We start from the raw sequence: 12,444 nt of genomic DNA, 5'->3' as shown, positions 1-12,444 counted from the left end.
CTTATTTACCTATAATTCCTCTTTACTTTATGCTTATAATTTATTGCAAATTATTTGCATTGTTATTTAGTGTATTTCTCATATGGTTTTTACACTTGGACTTTTGGTTCCCAGTTGTTGTTATATTCTAAGCCTTTCCTTCATTTGGGAAACAAATAGCCTCCTTAAACTGCTACTTTAAGGGATGTATATATTGTTGAGGTTTTTTGTATGTATGAGCATTAATAGATGGACATTGCAAAATGACTGCTTCATGATAGCAGCTGTACTTGAGATGTTGACTTGTATCACACAGTATTCATGAAACCAGGAAGAAAAGTTTTTAAAACCATAGAGCCAGTTGGTGTTTGACAACATTTGCCTGACAACAATAGCGGTGTGGGACAGAATGTGCTGCATCATTTTATTTCATAGGTTTGGTTCTCATGATTATCCATGGCATACTTTTATCAACGATTTTATGCTGATAAATAACCTTACACTTTTGGACTTTAGGAGAATATGTTACTGAGTATTTTTGGCCTTGTCTGTGCGCTTGAATATGGGTTGGAGCATCTTTCATCGGGTCAGTTTCAGTTGGTGTTTTGGGATAGCTTCAACCACACTGGAGATACTCCAGCAGACTTTAAGGCCCATTGCTTGCCCACCTAACTTCAGACATTTGTGATTTTACATTTATTTTGGTAACATTTCAGCAATGGTGTCTTTCAAAACAACTAATGTCATATGTGTTTCTACTATTGACCTTCATGGGATTCAGAAATAAACAAATATGGCTTGGTGCTGTCTGGTGTGTCATTCCACCTCTGGAGCTAGCTTTTTCCAATCCTAGGTCAAGGTCCTAGGTCAACATGTTACCTCTACACAGCAATACAAGCAAGGTAGACTGTGCCAGGAGACCATTATCTTGCTGAAAGATGCCCTCAATAAATTCCCACACATCACGTGAAACAACATAATATTGGAAAGGCCAGGTAGGCAGCAGTAAAAATAATTTTAAAAAAACTATAATTCTCAAGATATCAAGAGTTGTTGATCTGGGACATCATTTTTGAAAGGGGACCACTATTTAAGGCAGTTACACTTCTTAAAAGTTAATTGGTCTTGCAAGCTGTTTGGAGCATCAAAAATCCAACAGATTCCGAGCCCCTTCAGGGATCAGAAGAGCCACCAAAGTGATTAGAATCTGAGCAGAGCTTAACAAAACATTTATGCAGGGATCAGAAATCACATTGAATGGCAGAAGAAGTGCCATTCTTCAACAAGGCAAAAGACACTTAACAGCCACATTCAGACACATGCCACTGTAACTAATACTTGTTCACAGTATATTGTGCCACATAGTATTAGAACTTATGAACCATCTGGTCCATAAGACGTAGTGTGTATGATTAAAGATGATTCAAGGATGCACGATGAACACAGTGAATGGTTATAAAGAAGATAACTAATTAAGAGTAGTGCACCAATGCATATACCAGAGTTCTTGAGTATGTGATCATATTGATTAATATGTGTGTTAATGAAAATAATGCAGAGTAATTGAAGTATGTCATCTGAGTGCTTGTATTATCAGAGCTAACCAACTGATTTCAATTTCAATAGCTGTATCGAAAACAATAAGGATATTTTCCCCTTTCTGCCCCAGTCACATCCTAATAATAAAAAGAAACACCCTCATTTTATTTTTGGGCAAGCTTATTCCCTTAGATGTCCATCTAAATTCCCTAATCCTCATCCCCTCTTTGGAAAACAGTGCCTGGTGTTAGGCTGAAAGATATCAGTGCAACAACCACAGGAGCAGAGGCTAGTGTTTGCTTCTCTTGTGAGGATGATTGATGCTCTGGGATATTTACATAACTGACATGGTCCAGTTTTGAAAGGGCACTACTATTTAAGGCAGCTGCACATCTTAATAGTTAATTGGTCTTGCAGGTTTGTGACTGTTTGGAGCAGCAAAAATAAGACAAATACAGAACCCCTTCACGGATCAAAAGAGCCATCAAAGTGATTGGAATCTGAGCAGAGCTCAACACAACGTTCATGCAGGGATCAGAAATCATCTTCAAAGGCAGAACAAAGTGCCATACTTCAACAGGGCCAAAGACAACCAACTGCCACATTCAGATACGTGCCACTGTCACTAATGCTCATTCACAGTATATTGTCACACATAGTATTAACACTCATGAACCATCTGGTGCAGATCTTGACATCTAGGGATTTGGCCTATCCGAGTCATAAACCAAAACTTTGAAACTAATAACCCCAAGCAGAGTGTCTAGATTACAACAAAGCACTCATAAGGCATAGTGTGTATGATTAAAGATGATTTTAGGATGCATGATGGTTATGAAGAACATGACAAATTACAAGTGCTGCTCCAAAGCACATAACAGAATTCTTGAGTATGTGCTTATATTGATGAAAATGTGTGTTAATGAAAAGGGTGCAGAGTAATTGAAGTAAGTCACCTGGCTTTTTATATCACAGCTAATCAACGGCTTTAAACTTGAAAAGCTGCATCGGACCCAATAAGGATATTGTCCCTTTTCTACCCTAGACACATCCCAATAAGAAAAAGAAACATTGTAACCTTCTTTTTGGTTAACATCATTCCCTTAGCTGTCCATCTAAATTCCCTAATCCCCATCCCCTCTTTCGGGAATCAGTGCCTGCTGTTAGTCTGAAAGATATCAGTGCAACAGCTGTAAGAGCAGAGGATAGTGTTTGCTTATCTTGTGAAGACGATTGCAGCTCTAGGATCTTGACACAGCAGGAGATCCTCACGTGGTAGCATGTCTACTGGGCACTTGGGTTTGTCTTAAATATGAGGCAGACTCTCAGCAGGTTCATGTGGCCCAACAAGCAGTCTTCATGTAGAGGCCTTTTGAAGGTTGTGCCATACCTCTCATGGCAATGTAGGTAGGAATCGACACCTAGGCAAAATCAAAGACTTTCATGGGATTCTTTTCCTTGGTCATAATCCTGTAAAATGGGATGTCAGACCAGCTGACCTGTTTGACCAGTTTGTGAGTAGTGCCATTGACTGAGCAGTTTAAAGGGACCATAATAGTGTGTGGAGAACTCCACTAAGAAGAAAAGGTGGCAGTAAAAAATTGAAACACATTATATACCTGCTGTTTGTCTTTCACAATGTGCCAGTGGAGAAAACTGAATTCAGTTTCTTAGAGCTACTATATGCATAGTAGGAAGAGGGCCTGCTCCAGCTGATCTGAGAGTGCATGAAAATGAACCATACAAACAAAGCCTAAGAAACCACCCCCTTAAGTACTTTTCTTGGGAGGACACCTCTGGGAAATTATGTGTGTTGTGATCGTCAATCTAGAGGAGCCTCAGGGGAAGAGGAAGTGATCATACAATTGCCAAGACCTTGCTAGCTCCTGAAAGGAGATGCGGGTTTCAACTGCTTGTCAATGTGCAGCATGAAAAGGTGGAGGCCTCATTGCTAGAAATACACAGTTTAGTTTGCAAGGTTAGATGCATTTCAAGGTTGAGCAAGAGCCCATAGCATGTATGTGATCATACCACCAACATAACAAGGCATCTATGTTTGTATGTGGCCAGGAATAATGGGAGGTAGAGGGGAATAAGATCCCAGACCTCTTGAAGGGCTCCAAACGTGTATCCTCTGAAACTCCCAGCACTTCTGACTAGCATTCATAATATGGAATTGCAGCACATTCTACACCCATGGGAGAACCCCTTGTTCAGGAAGGATGTGATTGTGAATGGGTAATAGCACATAGTGGATAGTGCCAATTAAAGGTCACTGCACTCATATTCAGAATTTGAATTTGAATTTTGAATTTGTAATAGGCATATCTCAAGGAGAACCTGGAAGCAAACTGTATCTAGGCGCAGATGGATTGGTGTAGTACTAGCAACTTAGACTGTGCCAAATGAGTCCAAAAACTGCACAAACAAATACACTTTCTGATGTTTCCGAAAAATAGTTAGGGAGTTTATTTGACGTAGGTGTAATGGAAGGGAGTTCCATGCTCGAGGGCCTGCAACAGAGAATCGTCTGTCACCCCAAGTGTTAGTTCAGGACGAGGGGATTACCAGCAGACCTTTATCCATCGATCGCAGTGCCCAAGAGTGCCGGTGGCTTAAAATTTTGAATGTTTGATAGGCAGGGAGGAGACCGTGAATACACTTAAAAATGAGGCACAGCAAATTAAACTGTACTCGCTTCTGCACTGGGAGCCAGTGAAGGCTCCTCCGGAACCCAGATATCAATGTTTTCCAAGACAATGAGAATATCAATCGCACTGCGAAATTCTGTGTGACCTGAAGCAGCTGAAGTTGGTATTTAGGTAATAGTAACATGCCTTAATTATCTGATTTACCTGTAAATTACAACTCATACTGGATTGCCAGATACGCTACACTATCTGAGTGTAGACAGCAGCAAGTCCAAACAGGGTTGGACAGGGTATCCAGTCCAACTCATTGCTTAATTTCTTTGTAGGACCAAAGACAACAATCTCCATTTTGCAAGGTTTTAATTGGAGTTTATTATCCTGCATCCAGAATTGATTTCTTTCTGAGCATTTTAATATGCACTCGACTGCCTCCACTGGCTGTGTTAGTTGCACATATATTTGCGTGTCGCCAGCATATGAGTGGTAACCCAAATTAAATTGAGCAACTATATTAAGTAGTGGATGTATGTATAAATTAAACAGCATTAGAGACAAGGATGAACCTCTTGGGACTCCACAACTGATAGGCATACGTTCAGACAGGTATGAACCTGCCTTAATCTGTTGCACACGATTGAATAGAAAAGATATAAATCATTGACTGGCTAAGTTAGACATGTGTGCCAAAGATGAAAATCTGATTTGAAAGGGATTCCACTAAAAAGAACATGGAACTAATGTTGGTACAGTGTTGACCAAGATTAATATTGACTGGGACAGCTCTCTAGTTCTGGTGCTGATGGATCACTCCAGTTCTCCACAGTCTATTGGTAGTTAACTTGGCTTGTGACACCGGCACAAAGCTGTGGCAAGATATTGGACACGTTGGCATCCCACAAGTACATTTTACCCATGAATCTGGTATAGGGATATTGGAAGTTCAAACCTACCACTTGGGCTTGGATCAGATAAGCTAACTGCGTACAGAATTCTGAGTATCAGAGTATGTCATTTTGATATTCCATTTCCTAATGTGTACAGTGCAAGGTAGTCTGGAACCATTTGCATTGGCAATTCTGGATCATATTGGCATGTTCAGCCTGGATGTATTGGATATCAAAGCTGAAGCATATCCTCATTAGAGACCTAGCTTTGAAGGCTGTGTTGTGCCAGTTTGCGTGGATAAGGTAAAGCACATCAGCCAAGTTGTGGGAACTGGACACTTGAAACCATATATGATATGGAGTAGCCCATTAAGGCATGGCCGGTGCCCTTTGCACAGAAACATGGTGCATCATTCACAGGCAAAATGAAGTACAGGAATTCATCTTCAACGTTAATGAAGTTAAAGTGCTGTTGAAAAGGATGATACGTAAAAAGATGCAGAGGATCCCAACTTGAAAGTTTTGATTCTCTTAAAAAGGAGTTAAGTTGTGAATCTGCGCTGCCCAGTACTGATCTGGTAAAGTAATTCGATTTCCAGAAACATACATTTGATGTTCGGGTGTAAGGGATGCTTTGCCAGAAGGCTGGTGGTGGGTCAGACTGGCTGATAGTGTACATGGGTGGAATAGTGTACATGTCTGGAAAGCTTTAAGCTAGAAAGAAAATATAATCAGTGTCACAGACAGATTGTGTGTCAGTTATCTTGGCACTGAGGAAGTGCAGCTGTACTTTTATGGCATGGTCACCATGGCCCAGATGGACTGAAACCTTCTGAGTTTATCTCTCTCACTGGCAACTGCAAGCATAAAAGTTCACAGTGTAACTTGACCCAGGCAAGAAGAATGAAAACCCTGATGCACTCTCCAGAATGTTATTTGGGGAGATTTGATGGAGAACAGATTAATAAGATTCATTAGAGACTGGTCTTCCCAGCTCCCTCCAATCTGTTTCCAGTGTTATAGTAGACCTATAATTGGCGATCCTTGAGCATGAACTGTTTTGTTTTATGTCTATCTCTGCAAAGGTGAAAAATCAGTACTCAGTAAGAAGAGGGTATCGTGGTTATACTGTTCTGTGCTCACCAGCTATGCCAGGAATTCTTTCTGAAAAACTACGTGGTTTGCTGCTCTGTTGGGGTACAGTTGCCCAAGTGTCTGTAAGTGTGTTCTGTTTTTCATTTGCCTGATATCTTCAGTGGCCTAATAATACACTGATATGTTTGGGTCAGGGGTACAAGCAGAGCACTGCCACAGAAGTTGTTCCTATATTACTTGGGTTATTTTTCCACCAGCAATCATTGCATAGTTTAGCTGCCCATGACTCTTTTGGTGTAGGTAGCCATTGCAGTTTTGACCTCAGACCCCCTCCACTGGGATTCCATTATTTATCTGTGCAGTCATTACTTATCCTTTTGAAATGGAAAATGTAGAATAAACATTACTTGCAACTTTCAGCATGATTCTGCCACATATGTCTCTGCTTGAGAAGGTGATGAGTGAATATTGCACCACCAACTGCTTCCAAATCCTGGGTCCACTTGCTATGTTTGTGGGTGGAGCAGATCAACTAACACAAATGTACATTTCCCCTTGGTAATAATCTAAGCTAACAGTATCAAATTGGGTGAAATAATAAGGCTTTCTAGTAGGGTGTTTTATACTTCAGTTGTAAACTAAGATGGTTAGAAGATCCTTCCCTAGGCCAGGTCAGCTTGCTTACCTATCTAAAAAGGAAAGGGAGTCTGGAGAAATGCCTATGGAACCTAGGGGTTCTTACTCTCTAAGAAAGCTGAGGGGTTCCCTCTTGGAGTACAAATGTGTCAGGGATGGACAAACTATAAAGTGCAGGGTCCTCTCCTTAATGGGGATCCTTACCTCTCGCACCTGCCACTTTCCCCTATTCAATGTTCGCAAAATCCGCTCCTCCCTCACTTTCCATGCTACTAAACTCCTAATATCTTCCCTCATTTTCTCCCGGCTTTTCTATTGTTCTTCTCTCCTCTTTGGACTCCCTGCCTCTCACCTTGCTCCCCTCAAATCTCTTTACCACTCTGCCATCCGTACCCTCTGTCTTCTTGCACCTCTTGATTCCATTTCTTCCTCTCTTTCTATTCTTGGCTGGCTTCCCTTTCACTCCCAACTTAAATGTAACTTCCTCTGCCTAGTGTTTAAACCTCTCCATGGCCTAGCTCCCCCTTAACTTTCCGCTCTCCTTTCTTTCTACTCTCCTTCTCGCTCAATCAGATCCACTGATCTCTTCCTACTCACAGTACCTACTCCCCCTTGTGCTTCCTCTCGTTTCCGTTCCTTTCAGCTTCTAGCCCCCCATCACTGGAACTCTTTACCACTCTCCATCCGTTCCATTTCCTCTTACCCACTTTCTGTGTCTCCTTGAAATCTTTCCTTCTTCACCCCCCGTCCTAACTCCCCTCCTTCTCCTATTATCTCTCTAGTTTATCTCTACGCTCCTTCCTACTTCCCCTCTTCTTCCCTTTCTTTTTCATCCTGCCTTCCCTCCTCCTGTTATCTCTGTATTCTTCCCCTCTCTGACCTCCCTTTCTACTTCCCTTTCTTCTTCCTCTTATCTATTCCTCCTTCAAAACTGGTCAATTGATCTACATACTGTTTTTGATGGTTTGTTTCATGTCTTTGTAACTTTATGCTTCTTGTTTACTTTGGCGTAAATAGCTATATAAACCTAATAAATACAAATACAAAATGATCTGATGCAGGTTCTCTAAGTGAAACACAGTGTCAAGGATGTAGCACTCAGCTACATCTAGTTCAAACTCACAATCATCAGAATATACTGTCCATCCACGTCTTTGCTTGGATTACATTAACAGGGATGGTACTTAGTGATTCTATTGCAGAATATTCACCACATACAATTTTCTGTGCAGAATATTAATCACTAAGAACTTTGCCTACAGTATATAATAAAACAATGTAAAGATAGTAAGGGAAACGGTATAGAAATGGTGAAAATCAAAAATGGAGCATTTGGAGATGAAGAAATAAGGGGTAAATGCACATGGAAACCACAGGGAATATATCACATAGCTAATTCATTGCCACACTTCCTCTACACAGGGATATATTGCCCACTGCTCTGCTTGTAATCCAGGCCAGAAGACCGTGGGCCTCATTACGACCTTGGTGGTAGCCATGCCGCTATTGGCGGCATGGCTGTCACCGAAATCGCATCCGGATCAGGTTCCCAGAATGGGGAATTACCGGGCCATTTTGGAGGGCCCGGTAATTTCTCCCTCCAGGAACCCAGGCCCGGACCTTCCCCATTCCCATTTCAGCCCCCAAAGGGCTAAATGGGAATGGGAGAGGGAGCAAACAACGGGCCGATTACGAGTGGACCGTTGTTTGCTCCCTCTTCCCCTGGCGGGACCCGATAAGGACGCCTGGTTTTACCAGGCGTCCTTACCGGGTCCCGCAAAGGGACCTCGTAATGTGGCGGAACGGGTTTAACGGGTCTGCCTCCTTTTGCGGAGCCCGTTAACCCGTTCCGCCAGGGTCGTAATGAGGCCCATAGTCTCTAACTCACCTCCTGCTTCCTATATTGATCCTCAGGTATGGTCCCTTTAACTTTCAAATCGAAGTGCAGTTCTGTCTCAAAGACATCTCCAGGTGTGCAAAATATACAAAATATTACACTGTGAAAGATACTGAAATGAATATACACGTGCATCCCCAAAATTGACACATTTAAACTCAAGCCTTTGTTTTTTTTTAATTATTATTCAAATCCAATGTGTTTTAAAACTTGTACATATAAGATCATGTCCTTTTATCAAATATCTAAAGTCTGCTACTAGGATGGATTGGATTCCCAAATTATGGCTACACTTGTCATGTTATGCTACTTTCTAAGTCAACAATGAACTGTTTACAGCTATATATCTTCCAAATGTTTAGACCACTGTATTCCACTGAAACTCTCGGCCATAATGAGTGTATTCTGCAAAGGTCACCATCACAACGTTCACATCCTGATAGTTAGGAAAGGGAAATATGTATAGAGGCCAGGCCAGACACTTTTGATGAAATTGTTCTCTCACGAGGCAGTCTACTGCTTTCACCAGTTGTGGTGATGGTTACAAATGGAACTGAGCAGTCTAACCGAAGTATGTCAGGGTGATCTTATCTATGAACACCCTTACAGGGCACCCTACCTTGTTCCACTCCTGAGCCTCCACCCAATACAACATTTGGCATTGGCTGTTCACAGATCTAGGGCCCCAGACCAAACAAGACATGAACAAATGATAGAGAGATGGCACCAGTGTACACATAACTGAAGGGGAGGAAGGATAGCTTTGCATGCCATATCTCAAGATTATGAAACACAAGGGAAGTGAACTGATCAAAAATGTTTCCTCATACTAGAATGCAGAGATCTGCAACTTGTAGCACTCCAGGTTTTTGGGACTACTGCCCCTTGATCCCTCACAATAGACTTTTAAGGCTGATGGGAGGAATTGGGGTTCTTTTACCGCGACTGAAACGGTCATGACGGAAATGACTGCATGAGAAATGTACACAATAAAAAAAAATGCGTACATTTCCCATGCCGACATCCATTGTAAAACAACCCCAAATCCATACAAACACATACCCCCACCTCCACCCACACCCCCAACACACCCCCGGCACACCCCAACACACCCCCAACACACCCCACACCCCTACTTACCTTTTATTCTGACGTGCTGTGTCCCTGAGATGCTGGTTCCCTTTCACTTCCATGATCGGGAACCGGCTCCGCAGGGTCCTTTTCTTTTCTTTTTTTTAAACTTTTGGCCAGGTCCATTGCAGGGGTGTCCCCCGCAACGCCCGCTCACTATACTGAATAGTATAGTGAGCCGCATTTAAAAAAGTTCAGTCAGGTGAGCTGCGGGGTTGCCCCCTGCAGCCCCAGCTCACTATACTGTATAGTATGGTTAGCAGGATGTTGCTGGGGACACCCCTGCAGCTCCTGCAGCCTTTTTTTTACCTACCCCACCAAAAGACCTAAAACACATACCACAAAAAGTTCAAACTTTTGGTAGTTCGAACTTTTTGTGGTATGTGTTTTAGGTCTTTTGGTGGGGTAGGTAAATTGGATTCGGTCATTTTGGCCCGAAGCCGATGTGAGTTGTAGTCCAAAACATATGAGAGTCAAACGTCGACGACCCCTTGTATAATGCATTGAATAATTCAGTAAAATAACATTACAAGGTCTGACCTAGCTTTCTAAGAAATCATTTGCACATTGACACAAAGGCACCTCCACCTACTGCTTCAAGAGCTCTGGCAGAGAGATGCAGCTCTTTGTACCCAGACCTAAAAAGCTGTACTCCCACTGTAAAAAAAAAAAACAACATGCCAACTAAACTAGAGTTATCTAGCGACACTATTGGGGACAACTGCAAATTATAAGATGTTATATCCCAAATACTGGTAAACACAATTGTTTTTGTTTCCAGAATTAGAAGGATGACTGCTTATAAATAAACGGCATATCCAGCCACACAATGTGCAATAATAAAATAAAGAATTACCGGATGCTGACAAACAGACATGTTCATTTCACAGTAACTATATACCTATTGTAATATCTGTAATCATCCTATTTACTATACTTGCGCTCATTATATCTCCTTGTTGTTTTATCAACATTTCATCCTGCTAGGCCACCATGTGTTTTATATAAGTCCTGTGCTGCATAAAAACATGCGTCAATAGGCAATGGCCCTGCGTCCACTGAAGCAATGCAAATTCCAATAGGGCACCCATTCATTGCAGGAAGACATTATGCAGCTACTTTAATTCAGATTGGTTACATCTCTTTTGTAATTCATGAAAATGGGAGGGAAAACCTGATGTTTCAAAGGCCTGCTGGCCAGCACCATAGGCAGCTGCCTAGTTTGCATAGTGATCGTATCTACATACCGTCGCCATCAATGTCAACCGAGCAGGCATCCCCTTCTCCGTTGTTATCAGTGTCAATCTGTGCAGGGTTGTGCACGTAGGGACAGTTATCACATCGGTCTCCAACTTCATCCTTGTCATAATCAAATTGACGAGGGTTATACAGGAGGGGGCAATTATCCTGCAAAGAAAAGAAAGACAATTGGCAAAAATGCTTCTAATTGATTTCAGGTTTGTTTTTCCTTTTTGTAGTAAGGCCCATCATGTGATGTAATACACTGCTTACAGCATATTGATAGAACAACCCAAAAAGAAATGGCTGCTGTAGCCTGCTTTCAATGTCGAAAGGTTGCACCATACAATCATTCTTAAACCGGTGAAAAGTATGTATTGCTCCTTTTAAGTTGCATTTGGTATTAGTATAATGATTAAGGCATAACATCCAGGTTATGTATAAAATAAATTCTTCATATGGTTTTCTGTACTTTCCTGAACATTAACGAATTCTCTGACATTCTTCAGTCAAGGATTTTACACATTTTCAGCGGACATTTATGAGTGTAATATGGTTATGAAAGGAACATGTACTACATTTTTCCTCCACCCAACATACTCATCAGTAGCTGAAAATTTCAAAAGTAGTGTCCGGACTGCTACTCAAAAATGCTCTAACTTTATTTGAAACAAGTAAAACATTAATTTTGAATGCAAAAACAAGTTATTTTATAAGAAAAAGGAACAAGTTACTTACCCCTTGTAACGTTATTTCGACTGGATGTTCCTCCCACGTATTCCTCATCTTTGATATTCGATGTCCAGCTTCAGCTACTTCTGATAACAAATATATATTTCTTTTCAGCAGAGAGCGCTCTGTGCCGATGCAGTCAATTTGATGTCCCTTGAGGGACTATGTCTCGAGGATGATGTCATCAAAGGCATATATAGCACACGCAGCGCCTTTTGGCCTCAGTTCTGTTGTTTCTTACAGTAGAAACTACCCGCATAACCACGTGTATGACCATAGTAAACTTTGAAGGAGTGAAAGCTGTAATAGCATGGGAAATTCTACTGTGTTGTAGGCTGGGAGGGCGGGATAAATGGGAGGAACATCCAGTCGAAAGAACGTTGCCAAAGGTAAGTAACTTGTTTTTTCGAATGGGGTGTATCCTCTCAGGTATTCCTCATCTTTGATAGACTCCCAAAGCAGTGTTTGATTTGGTGGCAGGAGTAAGAATTTAGTTTTCAATGGTTTTCATGAACCGAATGGAGTACAGCTTTTGGAAAGCTTGCATCCTCACTGAGGGAAGACTCAAGGCAGTAATGCTTTGTGAACATGTAAATAGTAGACCACACTGAGGTCCATGCTACCATGAGAATGGTTTTAAATGTTAACAACCTTAACGAAC

The 12,444-nt window shown here is 41.5% G+C and overlaps 1 protein-coding gene across 2 annotated transcripts in view; it reads right to left on the bottom strand.

The window, feature by feature from the left end:
* Nucleotides 1-12,444, bottom strand: part of THBS2 (thrombospondin 2) — a 389,899-nt gene that overhangs the window by 182,723 nt on the left and 194,732 nt on the right. For both annotated transcript variants that reach the window (XM_069606958.1, XM_069606957.1), the window contains exon 15: nt 11,060-11,219. In XM_069606958.1, the coding sequence (XP_069463059.1) occupies nt 11,060-11,219 (160 nt within the window). The remainder of the gene's footprint in view (nt 1-11,059; nt 11,220-12,444) is intronic.

This window comes from Ambystoma mexicanum, chromosome 4p (genome assembly GCF_040938575.1).
Source record: "Ambystoma mexicanum isolate Mex_15411 chromosome 4p, UKY_AmexF1_1, whole genome shotgun sequence".
Classification (NCBI taxonomy): Eukaryota; Metazoa; Chordata; class Amphibia; order Caudata; family Ambystomatidae; genus Ambystoma; species Ambystoma mexicanum.
This window is presented reverse-complemented; position numbering and strand designations above follow the sequence as displayed.